Source organism: Mesitornis unicolor, unplaced genomic scaffold (assembly GCF_000695765.1).
Source record: "Mesitornis unicolor isolate BGI_N332 unplaced genomic scaffold, ASM69576v1 scaffold17966, whole genome shotgun sequence".
In the NCBI taxonomy this organism is placed as follows: domain Eukaryota; kingdom Metazoa; phylum Chordata; class Aves; order Mesitornithiformes; family Mesitornithidae; genus Mesitornis; species Mesitornis unicolor.
In genome coordinates this window covers 1-14,615 of record NW_010190483.1, presented here as the reverse complement: position 1 = coordinate 14,615, position 14,615 = coordinate 1, and the positions used below count along the sequence as shown (strand labels likewise).

Below are 14,615 nucleotides of genomic sequence, written 5' to 3'. Positions count from 1 at the left end.
CAAAGATAAAGTTAAATATATGTATTGCTACTGCTTCTAAAGACAGCCCTCTTCAGGATGTGTGAATGGGCCACAAAGTTTGTGTAGTTTGTGTAGTATTTTCAGTTGCTTGGATGCTTTTTACTTGTGTGAATAACGATGAGGCGTCTTGCTGGGCAAAGATTATTAAGCTGAAGAATTGTTTGCAGATGGAGGTTCTGAGTGCAGCTACAGAAAATAATCTTGGGTTTCACAAGCCAAATATTTGAAGAATTGTATTGCTAATAATTTTTACAAGTGGTGCTATAGTGCTCTAGAAAAGCCTACATAAATATTTTATTGGTAGCTCTGTAACATATTAGATTTCCTTTTGCTGAAAGCATCTGGCAGGGCACACAAGTCTTATTTGAATGAATGTTTTATGCTTAGTCTGTTAAAAAAATTTAGAGTGAGACTCCTTTCTTTAATGAAACCATCAACTGTGTTACTGCTTCTACTGGGAAGGTTTAAAATCATAAGCAATTTTTTTCCCAAAGAATTGCACTATGAAATACGGGATGGGATAAAGGTTTTATTGGGGTTCGATGGGGTTCACACGCTTTGTGTGCTTGTGGCTTTTCTTTCCCTGAATAAGGCTACCATGCCAAGCTTCTGCCAAAAAAATACTTCTCTTTCAAGGTGACATCTTACTTTGTTCAAGTTCTATTTTCTAGAAGAAAGAACTACTTAATATTTCTAGATTCAGACAAATCTCTTGAAGTCTTTTTGTGTGAAGCCATTGTTTTAGTACTTAGAGAGGGAATATTCTAAAGACCACTGTGCTCAGCAGCATGTATTATAAATTTTTAAACAATACTGTTTTATAGTTATTTGTTTAAGTGCTAGCATCTGAGTTTCACTGGGCAAAAAAATAAACAAGCTATGTGATAACATCTTGCACAAACATACAAAGTTTGTGTGTGTGCCAAAATGCCTATACATCTTAAACAAAACAAAACCCCAAAGCATTCGGAAGGGGCACCCTGGAGTGGGATTTCTTGTTCAGGTGAGGAATGGAGATAGGGGTAAAAAGTGTTATGGATGGGATGGGATGGTGGGAGAAGGGTGTGTTCTGTGGTACGTGCTGAAGCTGGAGAAGACAGAAGCCTGTTGAAGGGCTTGGAGTGTTTGCAGCTGCCTGGGTGATGCTGTCTTGGAGGAAGGGATGTTTCATTTTGACCTGGGTACCATGCTGTTATTAACACCTTCACAGTTTGAAAATACATATATGTATATATATATATATGTGTGTGTGTGTTTTGTGTTTAACAGTGTCCGGTGGGTTGAATTCTAATCTTGCACTGTGGAGAGCAAAACTAAATGATAGTAGTTTTCACTCTGTATTTTACTGTGTTTGAAACACGTGATGTAGTTCACTCATTTTCTGTCTTATTTCACAGCAAATCACTGATCTGAAAAAAGAGAACTTCAACCTGAAGCTCCGTATATACTTTCTGGAGGAGCGAATGCAGCAGAAGTTTGATGGTCCCACTGAAGAAATATACAAAATCGTATGCACGTAGAATAATTAAAAAGAATTATCTGTCTTCTTGAAGAGTTTGTTTTGTGGGGATATTACCTTTTTAACTCAACTTTTGAGTCTTTTTTTACAATAACTTTATTTTTTCCCCAGCCTAATCCTCTTCAATAAGAACTAAATGAAAATGACCTTCACCAAGTATGGAAACTTGAGTGGAGAGTTTGAATTGAGAGCTATGTCTTGCATCCTCATTATTTCAGGTTTACAGATGATAGGAAGCATTTCATATGCCCTTGGTGATGCCTGCATTCTAGAAGGCAAAAAAGTCATTTTGGTAACGCAGTAGTGTGTTATTTATAACAGATGCTTGCATCAAGTCTCTTTTTTTTAATAGGAAGGAAACTTTAGTTTCTCTTGATGCTTGTTGCAGTAGTTAAGTACATAAATTGATGTTTGGCTATGTCATGGATTCAACTGAATGTTGCTGATTGGTTTTGTGTCCTGCTCTTCTGTGCTGGTGTCTGTCTTGTATTTGCTGATAAATTGAAATGGTGTCTGCCAGCTTGCAGGCCAAGCAGTTCTTTGTACAGTGTGTGCTTATGCCATGAGTAGTTTACTCAGGCTATAACAAAATAATTTAGAGGTTATTAAAGACCTCAGTAGTTGATACAATCAGGTTTTAAGAAGAAAACTAAAAGAAAATATTTTGTAGCTCAAGAAAAACCACACATGGAAGCCCTAGACAATCCCGAGTTGATCTGCACTACCCCCATTATAGTATAGTGTGCATGTAGGGGATTTGTATTGCTTGAATACAGTGGTCATAAATGGTTTTTTTGGTTTCTGAAAGTCTTGAACCTTGCAAAACATGTCCTTTAACAGCTAGAATGTCTCCATGCTATTCTTAGCTCAATGTTACTTTGTATTTGCTGGCCCAAGCAAAAATCTACACATTGCCAATTACTTTTGTGTAGGATGGCCTCTGAATTCTCTCCAGACACTCATTCTTTTATCTTAGAACATTGAGCTGAAAGTTGAGATAGAAAGTCTGAAGCGTGATCTGCAGGAGAGAGAGAAACTGCTCATCAAAGCCTCGTAAGTACCAGTAAATCTCTGTCTGTTACTTATGATTCCCACGATCTTGCTTCTATTTGGTTTTGGGGTTCCCCCCCCGATGTTTTCCTCTGATGAGGATCCCAAAGTAGTATTTTAAGGGCAGTTACCTAGAAATTGCTTCATTCACTACAGAAGTTACATGTGTGAATTATTCAATGCACAGTGATGTTAACGTAGTTATACTGGATGCTGTGACTTTGATGTTATCCTTCATTCTACTGTATTTTTCAAGTAAATAAATGACCCCTTAGTTAGCAGTGGCTTAGCATTCCAATTGTAGAAGTTAAGCTAAGAGCTTAATTGTCTCAACAGGTGAAGAGGTGAACTTTTTTTTTGGATTGTAAGGACATTACACAAAACACTTCAGTACGGCTGAGAGGGTGGTTCAGAACTAATCTAGAATGAATCTTGTGGGTTTTAGTGATATAAAAATAAATACACTTCCTGATGGTAAGCTTCCTGCCTACTTCTAGATGTCTGGTTCAAAACTAATCCAGGCTGGTGATGACTGACAGTTACTGGCTGCTACAGGGGCCTCAGTTTCAATGGAATTTTTGTTGTGTGGCCTACCTCACCTGGCATTGGATTGTTGGGAATTAACCTTTCTGTGGTAGTTCAGAGGCCTAGTTTAAAGGAGATTTTGAGGACTCAATTAATTTTTCTGTGGTCTTTCCAGGTAGCTGGCAAAAGGTATTGCTGGGCTTTGAATGGAGCCTTGCACAAGTTCATGATAGGAAGCAGAATTTAGGGGGAAATCGTAAACAAGTGGCCATCCTTTGTTTAGTAAGGAAACACTGACTGTTCTTTCCTTACAAGGTATTAACAATTACTGAAAAGGCAATTGGAGAAGTGTCAGCAGCTACATATATTCCGTTTATTCCAGTGCTGCTTTCTGCAGAAAATACAGCTCTACCAAAGGCTTGGCACTGTATTTGGAAGCTTTAAAAATATGAAGAAAATACTGCACTTTCTCATCATACTTACACAGTGCTCACTTCTCCACTGTGACCAGGCTTGTGTGTAGAACTCTAATTATACCACCAAAGTTGCTCTGTAGTGTGTAGATGTTTGTATTTAACCTAAAGTGATGAGCAGGTACAGCTGAAGTGAAGACACTTGCTTGTGTGTAATCTCTCAGTGACTGGCACTTTAAATGTTTTCCACTCTGATACGCAATGGGATTTCTATCTGTGTTCTGGTCTTTCAGGAAGGCAGTGGAAAGCTTGGCCCAGGGTGGTAATGCTGAAATACAGCGCGTGAAAGAAGAGGCACAAAAGAAGATACAAGAAACAGAAGAAATCCTGACTGGCAGAATAAACTTTCTGGAAGAGGTGAGTGGCTGAAACTGAAGGAAGAGTTGGAAGTCAGTACTGTCTTTGTGCTGTTGTCTGAGACTGCATTCTGTGATTTACCTGTATTTTCAAAATCGTTTCAGCTTTCTTGGAAAAATAGCCAGTGCAGGACCAGGAAAAAAATTAAGAGAGAAAAAAAGAAAGGGAAGGTGGTTTTAGCTGCTCTTGAAATGTCAAATACAAGGATAGCAGTTCTGCAGGAAATTTGTACCTATTGGTGGTATTTAAGTACATTCAGCGCAAACCTTTGATTCCTGAATTCTAGTGAAAGGAGGCTACATTTTCTGAATTGCAGTTGCTGTTCAGAGGAAGAGGGTTGGGTTTTGAACACTTCTACTGATAAACTCTCAGCTTTGTAAACAGCTGAAACCATTTTGTAAGCACTCCTGTCATTTCCCGTCCGTAGATGGGACCTCAATATTGCAACAGAAACCTGAGGTCCTGTGGCTTGCTGAATCTCCACTCTTGTGCGTTTGTTACAGGCTGAGAGAGGCCACCTACTCGTGGCAGCCTCTGGGGGAAATGAACCAGTGGGCACTTCCCTGTGTTGTGCCTGCATGCCTTACACTGCTGTTAGATTGACCTTTATCTGCCAAATACTGCTGGCTTCTGCTGTTGCTGTATCAACTTTATGCATAACATTCTCCTGTCCCACAGTGTGATTTTAAAAATGTCTTTTATTATTATTTTTTATTTTATTTCCTTGCTGTTTGTGGCTGAGACAGTTTATTCCTGTAGTTATTGTTGAGCTGTTGCTGATATCTTTACAAGGGAACTGCTTCATGTTTTCCTCTTTCTGTAGTGTAAAGGCAAAAAAAAATAATTCTGTGTGTGAATAACGTGGTTCCTCAGAAGCAAGGAGAAGTTCAGTTTCTTGTAAAGAACAAATTTGATATCGAATGGTCTGTGCTGGAAATGTTTGTGTCAAGTTCTAGAAATCCATAAGCTTGTGATTGCATCACTGACTGGATACACTTATCTGGAGGTGTGGGATTTTGTAGCAGTGTTTGAGGGCGATGGGTGTCTGCTGCTCTTTCTGTAAGTAAATAGAAACAGCACAAGTGGGTATATTTCAGTATTTGCTTTCCCATCCTTAAAGAATGAATTGGTTGTGGAAGATATTGGTAGCAGTCTCCTGATGGTATTTCCTGACAGCATGATTTAGCAGTATTCATAAAGCAGTGGGCGCCTTCAGGGAGGAGGGGAAAACTCCATGGCCTTTTTTCAGTTTAGTGGAATTGGGATTTCTCGAAGCATTCTTTGAGCTATCAGATAGGTAGAGAAGTTCCTAAATTACTTATTCTGTACCAAAACAGGCAGGCAGACTGGCGTTTCTCAGGTCTGACAGACAGAAGGGCAAATATTGTAATCTCATGGAGATACAGTATTTTCTGTAGCCTGAAGACAGTGTTGGCCTCTGACACGAATTTTATTATGCTTATGAATATAAGCACTGCAGAGTAGTGTTAGTCACTTGTTTATACAGCCCCATATAATTATAGAGATCCAGGTCACACTAACAAAGATTAATTTCCTTCGGAATTTTTGACTGAAAGGTGAATGCTGGCAGAGCAGCTTTTCGGGAGAGGGAGTGAGTGGTGAAGTCCAGTGGTCAAGGACTTTGTCTTCACTCTCCCCAAAAGAGATGCACTTTTTAGTATAGACTTGGAGGAGAGAGGGGAATGACTTTTTAGGCTCAAGGAGGCTTTTATTTCATACAAAGCAAATTTCAGGGAGCGCAGCAGGGAAGCTTAATATAAATATAAAATATTTAATATAAAAAGAAATTTTATGTAGTGCATGACAAATGTGATTTTCCTGGTGTTGCCCATCTCCTCGAGTTGGTCACTAGAGGAAATGCATCCCTGGGTGTTATCTCTGTTTCCGTTGCTGTTCAAGAGAAAAATGTCTGGTTCATACTTGTATCAATTCTTGCAAAATATTATAAATTATGCCAGGAAGACTTCCAATTAGCTACAGGGAGCCTGTGGATATTAGTTTAATCTCTGATGGAATAAAAAAGCCCTTCTTTAACCTCTTTAAGTGTAGCTATTTATTATGATAGCGGGAGGACAATGGGACAAGCTAAAATTCTAATAGCTAAATCTAAAGCCATAGCATAGGGGCACTTTTGTTTCCAGTTCTGCTGTCAGTTAGGGTATTTGTTTTACTTCTGTGAAACAAGCTTCCCTTCTTTATGTACCACAGAAAATGGATTAATCTTGAAGATGCAGACACAGAGCTCAGAAGCATTTGCAAAGCACTTGAAATACTTGGTGAAAGTTGCTAAATTAAACGTACCAACATATGTTTGGTAGAAGAAACTTCAATATGTGAAAAATGGTTTGAGCGTTTGATTCTTACAGGCATCATGACTGTGTGATTTAATTACAGAATCTTAAAGCTGCCCAAGAAGAAGTGGAGAAAGCCATTGCAATGTCAGAGAAGGAGAAATCTCTGAGAATAGCTGCCGAGCAGAAGCTTTCTTCAGTTATGAATGCCCCTGCAAAAGATGTGGATATGGTTACAGGAGCTGAGAAAGACAGGTCAGAGCTCTTGCTGGTGATGTTTCGAACTACTGGATTTCTTTGTTAAAGTATGAAGAGTCAACGTGGATATAGGTTTTAATAGTTTGATCCTACCCGGAGGTAATGAGTGAGTGTTACTGGCCATCTCACCCATTCAGCTATTGAAGGAACACGGCGGCTGGTTTACATCTGCATGATGGCACAATCATCTTTGAAAGTCGTTTGAAAGTCTTAAAAGAGTCGGTGTGCATGCGGCACGAGCATGTCCTGCTTTAAAGCATCTTTGTAACTTTGCTGGCTTACCTTCTGCTTGCTGCTTTCTTGAAACCATTGCTGACCAGAACTTGACTCTACCATTTGTGTTCACTTACTGCTCTCATGGTGTTTATGTGCTCTTCAGTCCCAGTGATGTATCTGCTGAGGTTGGTAAATCCGATGGGAAGAGAAACGTAGTGTATTTGAGCTTCATGGTTTTGGTTGTGCTTTGCAGAGCACTGGTTTTGCTTTGTTTGGGAGGTAGTTGACAAGGTGTGAGAGTTGTTCAGTAACTTTAGGTAGGAAAGATGTGCAAGGCCAAATCTCAATACTTTGGAGGATTTTTTTTTTAAGGTATATAGGGTAAAATATGTGCCTGGCAAGGCTTCCAGTAAAGCTCAGTGGTTCCTTATACTTGGGAGTATCCTTTCCTATCCATTTGTGACTGAATCCTGCAGGTCACTGCTCTGTCAGTAACTGCGTAATTGGTCTGCCTTTTTCTGTTAGGAAGTTATGTTGACCTGAGGCTTTCATTTCATAGGTTTTATATCATGGTAGGACCAAAACAAGATTTGTGGTGTTTTCCAGACAGTTTTTATAAAAGCATGCTGATGGAAAACTGCAGATCTGAAACCTGCATTGGCGTAATATTATGAAACTGTTCTAATAAGTTTTGATAATGGATTTTATGTGCTACCACAGGAGTCATAAACTGGATCTTGGGTTATTTCCCTCCTTTCCCCTTTCTCTCTCTTGTCTTCCTGTTTCTATCTGTAAGTTGTCTATGTGAACACAGTTGCTCTCCTGAGTTGCTTGAGCTTTCCCCTCACCCTGATGCCCCCCACCCCTGCCTTGTGATCCAGTGTTAGCAGGATGTTCTATAACTATGTGCTGATAGATCAGTGTAAGTATTCACAGGACCAGAAAAACACAGTGCCAATGGAAGAAGAGAGTATTGGACTTCTTGCAGTGAATCAAATATTAATGTATGATGCTTTAAACTTGTCTGGGAGTAGCACATTTGGCACTCACATTACGTTAAAAAGGTATTTTGTAGCCTAGATGGTGAAAGTAGTAAGAGAATCATAGCTGGTGTCTTATGCCAGAAAGATTTCAGGTATAGCCCTCATGTCTGTCAGAAGACTCGAGCATTGTTTTATCAGTTAAAATACTGGAAATGTCAAGATGGGAACTGACCAAAGGTGGCAGCGCTGACCTAACTCTTTTTTTTGTTTGTTTGTTTATGCGAAACGAGAACCATCTTAGGTTCAAATCTAAATGAAGCCGCTGGAGGGACACATAGTGATGGCACGTGAGAGTGCGGCGTTGTATGTGCTAAGACGTGGAGTAGATTGATGAGCTTGTTGTGTGTGCTATGAGGAACAACGGAACTAAAACAGTGAAGCTTAAGGGTGGACATTTGAAAGTGTACTGGAGGAAAGTAAGAACGAGCACTTTGCAGATAGCTCAACCCTATTTGTTGCTTGGTTTAAAGTTATGGCACCTTTTCTGGTTTTTCTGGAGGGAGAAGGGGTTATGAAAGTACTCCCCTAAGTTTTATGAGTATTGTTTGGAGTCTTCACCTAGGAAAGCTGTCTGCGAGATTTACTGCAATGACTGGAGAACTGGTGGTAGATGATGCAAGATTAATATTAAAAATCTTATAATTTTAGACTTATAGAGCAACTGAATCTGTCATTGAAAAGTAAAGAAGCAATAATTCAACACCTTGAAGAGGAAAAGTCTCAGAGTGGATCTTATGATGGGAACTTATCTGCAGAAAAAATCAGAGAACTTACCATTGCTTTGAGGCATGAAAAAGATAGTGAGATAGAGGTGAGGAAACCGACTGACCAGTTGTATGTTATAAATCTCATGTGGTATAGGATTTTAAAGGGTTTGTGCCTGATGGTGTGCGAGTGATTTAAGCCAATTTTAAAAAAACATTCTCCACAGTTATTCCCTCCCTTCTCCATTTTCTTAACATGCATTGGTTATATTGTGGTTTGGTGGTCAATATTCATCCTTATTATCCATGCTTACCATTCACTCAACGAGAGGTCATGTTTCCCATTGACTTTATGCCTGTGTTATACTGCTCCATTGCTTTACAGGAGTGTGCATAAGAAAATGCTAGATGTTAACGGATACCACAATAGATGATTTACAGTCTGAACTTCTATGGAAGTTGACTTGAAAGTTTATTTTCGGGAAGTATCTCTACTGTTGAGGTCTGGAGAAAGAGCTGTGGTAAGGGAGGTAGGCATACAAAAATCTCATGAAATAAAGTGAGAGTCTGGCCTTTAGCTTACAAAAGGAAACAGGTCTTAAGGCTTGTTTTCTCTTTTTTCCCCTTTGGTTTTTCAAACAATAAATTAAAGCTGGCAGAATTAAGAAAGTAATCATGGAGGCTGTCATGCTTCTGAGAAACTTCTTCCCTTTTGCTTTAATGTTGATCGGTACCTGCACGCTTTTTTGTTCATGTCAAGAACAGACAAGAGAACCTTGTGCGATTTGGCTTAAAAGGAATTTAATTGGAATTAAAAGTTTTCAGTTCTGGGTCATCTCGCAGTTAAACCACACAAGAGTATTTGTGTGTCAAGGTGAAAACAGGCTCATCTTTAATCATTTCATAGGAGTTGGACAGACTGTGTGATTATTTTGGGATGCAGTATTGGAGAAAAAAATCTGATGACTACCTCTGCACAAGTCAGTTTTTATATGTGATTACTTACACAAAAAAATACTCTGTAACCTCCCCAGGGAAAAGTGCTAATTAAAATCTCTTGATAAAAGCATCTTGCTGACATAGATAAATGTCACACAAAAACGCATTTTTATTAGCTTAGCAAGTACAGTTGTAATTGTCCTGTCTCATGGAAGAACTCATTGTGTGGGTGGTTGTGGGTTAATTTTGTTGTTTGGTTTTTTCCCTTAGTTTGGGGTTTTTTTTGTGGGTTTTTGGTGGTTTTTACTTTTGGGTTGTTTTTTTTTTTTTTTTTGGAGGGTGGGGGTTTTGTTTTTGTTTGGGTTTTTTTGTTTTTGCTTGGACAGACTTGTACTGTGTCCAGGTAGATTTGTAGCCTTCTAGAAAGCAACTGATTGAATATATTCCTGCCAAAAGATGTATACTAAGGTAGGTTGTTGGGTTTTGTTTGGTTGTTTTTTTTCCCCCAAGTTTTTTAAGCTCATTTTGCTTAATTTTAATGCTTAATGAGTTACATTTGTGCTTAGAGTGAACTTTCTTGACCATAACAACTGTTTTGTTCTCACAGGCTGTTAGAATGGAGCTTAAAAACGAGAGAAATTCCTTTGAAAAAAAGATTCAGGTACGGCCTAGTTTTGTTTCTGTTTCCTCAACCACTTCCAGTGCTTGTTGGTATCCCTTCTGTTACGCATTCATAGATGCAGAGAGGCCTTGACTGGAAGGGAAGCAAGGCACCTCCTCTGGTAAATTCTCTTTTATGTTAGATGACAGGAAGGCTCGCCTTGTTTTTGAAGCAATTTTCAGTGAAACTGATAGACACACTCATCAAATATTGAAGCTGATATTCGTGGCCAGCCCATGAGATTAGGCTTTTTATACTGTATTCCAGGCACATCCTTAAGATGATGGGTTGCATTTTGGGACTACGTTTTATGTTAGTAATCTGAGTAATAAGATATAAGAACTCTAAGAGAATGTACTTAATAAGGTGCAGTTACCGTATCTCTTAGTGAGAAGTTAATGCAACTTTCACATAATCTAATTTAGTCACTTCAAGAAGAGCTACAGGAGAGAGAAAATGAGCTTGCTGTTGAAAAGAAGAATGGTTTGAAAAGGGATAAAACCATTCAAGGGCTAACTGTTGCACTAAAAGCCAAGGAGAAAGAGGTATGATGATGATCTTGTTGGTTTGTAGAACTACCACTGGAGTGGAGTGTGTGCGTTGAGTGTGTGGCAGGGGTTGACTGATCTTGCTGTAACCGTTAGGAGGGTTCTGGTTGGGTCCTTAATCACTGCTGCCGTATCCATAAGCAGTTGTGTTCATCTAGGGTTTTGGATCTTGAGCTGAAGGAGAGAGGAAAAAAGATACTTAATTGGTACTTTCTTCCTTAAGAACTTTGAAGAAAGATGTTTTCGGTTGCACACTGATTTTTATCAGCTCTGAGCACCACTTAAAGAGTATGAGAAGTATGTTATGTTGTTGAGTAAGTGCAGCTGCCATAAAGACAGCTGAAATAGGAGAGGTCAACATCAGCTGAAATCCAGATTTTGTGGAAGAATGGGGAATATTTAACTTGAGTGATAGGCAGTCTAGTGAGTGTTGTGAAAGAACAAGAATTCTTCATGCAAGATCTATTATGATGTGTTTGGTGTTTTTTTGTTCTTTGAAGTATTTGTTTTGTGTAGTTGGATAAATGGATAATGAGATGGGATAGCTGTTACTGAATCACCATCCCTTGGAAATAACTCTTTGTACATAGTATTCATTTTACTTTTCTTAAAGAATGAGGAGCTTGGTTCTGAAATTGAAGATCTAAATGCTTCATTGGCAAAGGCAAGAGAGGCAACTCACAAAGCACACATCCAAAAATTCAAGGTAAGAGGCAAACAGTTAATGCGACTGCCCCCATCCCTGCTGCTCCCTTCTCCGTAATTCCACACAGCAGGTAGTGCTTTGTATCTTTGAAAGTAGAGGAGTGGAAATTAGTTTAAAATGTTCTTTAGAAAGCTTTAATTTTTTCTTACTTTGAAAGAAAATTCCCAAATCAAATTATTTAAATGATAAAGCATCAAAATGTCAGATTACTTCACCTGTTGGAGTTTTTTCTTCTATATCAACTGAGTATTAAAGGAGAAATGTGTAAAAGCAAAACGAATTAAAAATAGAGACAGAAACAGTTGAGGTGATACTGAGCTTTCCTTGTTGACCTGAGAATGTTTTGACTGTTCTTCTAAAAGTATGGTAACAGCACAGTCTTCCTGCTAGCAGATCTATAAAATAAATGTGAAACCACTGTTTATAAAATAGTGGAGTGACATTTGTGAGAATGTGATTTAGCGATGTTTTCACGTTCGTGGAGGAGAAAGGCCTTTATGATGATAATTATACATTATAAAGGTCCTAAAATGTAAAATGGGAGAAAGTGAGAGTTTAATATTAAAATGGATAATTGTCTCTTGTAATGTTTTCCAACTCATCTGAAACCAAGTCTGATCAAACTAACACATACAGATCAGAGGCAGTGAGGAATCTTGCATTCTGATGCTTGTCCATCCAGTTGGTGTCTCAGCTCAGCAGGCTGACACGCTTCCCTCTGAAGTGCACCCTCCTAAAGCTTCTGTGACTGGCTGCACTGCTTTTTGATTTTGGAGTCTAATGGAGCAGTAATGTTTAGCTCTCACAGAGCACCTCCACTTCTTCAAAAGCCATTTATTTCACTTAAGTCCAAACTTTAAGTGTGCTTTATTGAGAAACATAGATCCTGTTTCTTCTTCAGGTCATTTTGATCTGTGTTTGAATCTATCACTTAGGTTTGCTTCTTCACACCGTGGAAGTCCTGCTTTGAAATATTACTCTAATTTTAACCCTTTTATTTTTATGTAAGCTTGATAATTTTTGAAAAGCTCTAGGTTTAAAAAGTGTGCAACTAACCCCTCCTGTCCACAGAATCCATATTGCATGGTGGGTGACAGAGCAAGCCCTTCTCCTCATTACTCTGCTACTTAGCTACAAACTTGAGTTGAAGGCAGCTCTCTGTGAGTAGACCGTGCTGCATAGCCCACTACTGCTGTCATCTGTGTTGTGCACTTCAAAGAGGCTGGTTGTCACGGTGTGTGATGGGGAAGAACACAAAGCAGACGTGCTATTTCATACAGAAAAATCTGTGTATGACTTGGCAACTGCTTGACCTAGTCTGGATTTAATCTGACCCAAAAGTAGAAAGCTTTATTAATAAGAGCTTTGGGAACCAATAATAATAATGATAATATGGTCACATTTGCGCTATGGGCTCCTTTGCAGTTCAACCTTTATCTAATTCTTAGTTATCTGAGACTTTGTTATCCTGTGCTGGATGGCACTGAAAGCTGTGTTATGTTAGTTAAGAAAATTTTCAGTGTAACATTTTCCCTGTTGTGTGAGTAACTTTCATTTCACTGTATTTTTGCATCATAATTTTGAAGTACTGGAGAGAGATGCGGGGGAGTGGGTTTGGACACACCAGGAGTGAAGACTTCCAGTCTCCACAGAATACCCTTGCAGAACTTGAATGCTGCATTGTGTTTCAGGGTGCTGAGGATTATCAAGCTCTCTTGATGGAGAAAGAGACCCTCTTAGCAGAGCTGCGTTCAGAAAACCTTACAAAGGATGCTGAGAATCGGAAACTACAAAGGAGGATTAAAAGGACCGATCAAGAGCTGAATGATTTGAATTTAGAAAGAGAGAAAATGGAGAAGGAGCTGGATGAAGCACAACTACAGAAGAGCAGAAGTGACAAAACCATTAATGTTATTATCACCTCTTTATTTATTTCATAAAGTTTAAAAGCAATTTAGCATTTCTAGCATGCCCTTTCCTAACAAATTTAGTTTCTTAACTTGAATACTTCTTGGAAAGGTAAATGCATTTGTCTAAAGCCAGTATTCAAAACAGTGTGGCCAGGAAGATTGGCACATAGTTTGCACTGAAAAATACTTTAAAATAAATATCATATTGATAGTCCTAGGTCCTAGAAAAAATCATTATCCTTCTGGCAATGTACACTTTAGATTTCTGCTGTATTTTGTCTTGTTATGTGTCTATACAGTTTTCTTAAATGACACTACTTAAATTTAACTTTCTTCTAAGCTCTGATGCAGAACAGGAATAAGTAGCCAGTTGTTGCAATCTTAAGCCAAACTTCAACTTGCTTTTTGCTGTCATAGCAGGGTCACTGTAAAGGCTGTATGCTTAGTAATTTCTGCTTGTAAAATTCCCAAAGCACAGCATTAGTTGATCATGATTTAACACAAAAATAATGTGCTGTATGTATCTGTTCATTAATTTTACTTAATTCATATTCTGTTTAGGGTTTTTTTACCTTGCTGTAGGCGTTTAGATAAGCACTTCTGCTCCCAGCACACACAGCTCGTGCAACGAAGTGAATGCTCAGGTTTTTTCTTCCTTTGAAAAAGGGATGCACCTTCTGCTGAGTGTTTGACACGAAACTTCTCACCTGTGTGTCTTGTCAAGGGGATTTTTCCAAAGTCCTCTCACCCACAGTCCTGCCTGCATGCAGTCTGGCCCTCTTCAGTTAGGAATTAATCTCCTGCTATATTAAATTGCATAAAAGATGAAACGAGCTTGTGTTTATTCGGTGGATGTTTTGGTTCGATTATTAAATAAAGGGCCTTAACAAAGCAGGTATAAATGGGAATTGCTGTCCCTGCAATATCACTTAACACCAGCAGAGGGCTCTCTTTACCTACAAACAAATGAGTTCTCCTGCTTCCCTGCCCCCAGTTTAACTCGCAGCTTTGGTTGATTGTCAACTGTGGTTAGGCTGCCATCGCAAAGTCTCTATCTTTGGTGTGCTTTGAAATTTCTTCGGGGTGTTGAGGTTAAGAAGGGAAAGAACAGATCGCTCCTGTCAGTAAAACAGCCACGAAGAACATATTTTATTGATTTAAACTATTTTATATTTAACTGTCTTCTCTATTCAGAATTTTTTTTCATCTTCCAGGGGAGTTAGGGTATAACTCTGTATAGCAAAGACAGGAAAAATGGAACTGAGCAGGGAGCTGCCAGGGGATTCAAAGTTACTTGTATTACAGAAGCCTGTTTGACTCCATTATGTCCAAGTTTTTCATGTAAATGACGAGCTCCTCGGGGAGAAGCATTC

General features: G+C 38.8%; 1 protein-coding gene across 1 annotated transcript in view; it reads left to right on the top strand.

Annotated features, from left to right (window-relative positions):
• LOC104542196 (CDK5 regulatory subunit-associated protein 2-like) overlaps positions 1–13,225 on the top strand; it is a gene marked incomplete at its 3' end in the record, with an annotated part of 16,422 nt that extends 3,197 nt beyond the window's left edge. The window contains exons 2-10 of the mRNA XM_010186420.1: positions 1,419–1,529; positions 2,517–2,593; positions 3,822–3,945; positions 6,361–6,512; positions 8,423–8,585; positions 10,025–10,078; positions 10,504–10,623; positions 11,240–11,332; positions 13,024–13,225. Coding sequence (XP_010184722.1) covers positions 1,419–1,529; positions 2,517–2,593; positions 3,822–3,945; positions 6,361–6,512; positions 8,423–8,585; positions 10,025–10,078; positions 10,504–10,623; positions 11,240–11,332; positions 13,024–13,225 — 1,096 coding nt within the window. The remainder of the gene's footprint in view (positions 1–1,418; positions 1,530–2,516; positions 2,594–3,821; positions 3,946–6,360; positions 6,513–8,422; positions 8,586–10,024; positions 10,079–10,503; positions 10,624–11,239; positions 11,333–13,023) is intronic.
• Between the last annotated feature and the right edge of the window lie 1,390 nt (positions 13,226–14,615).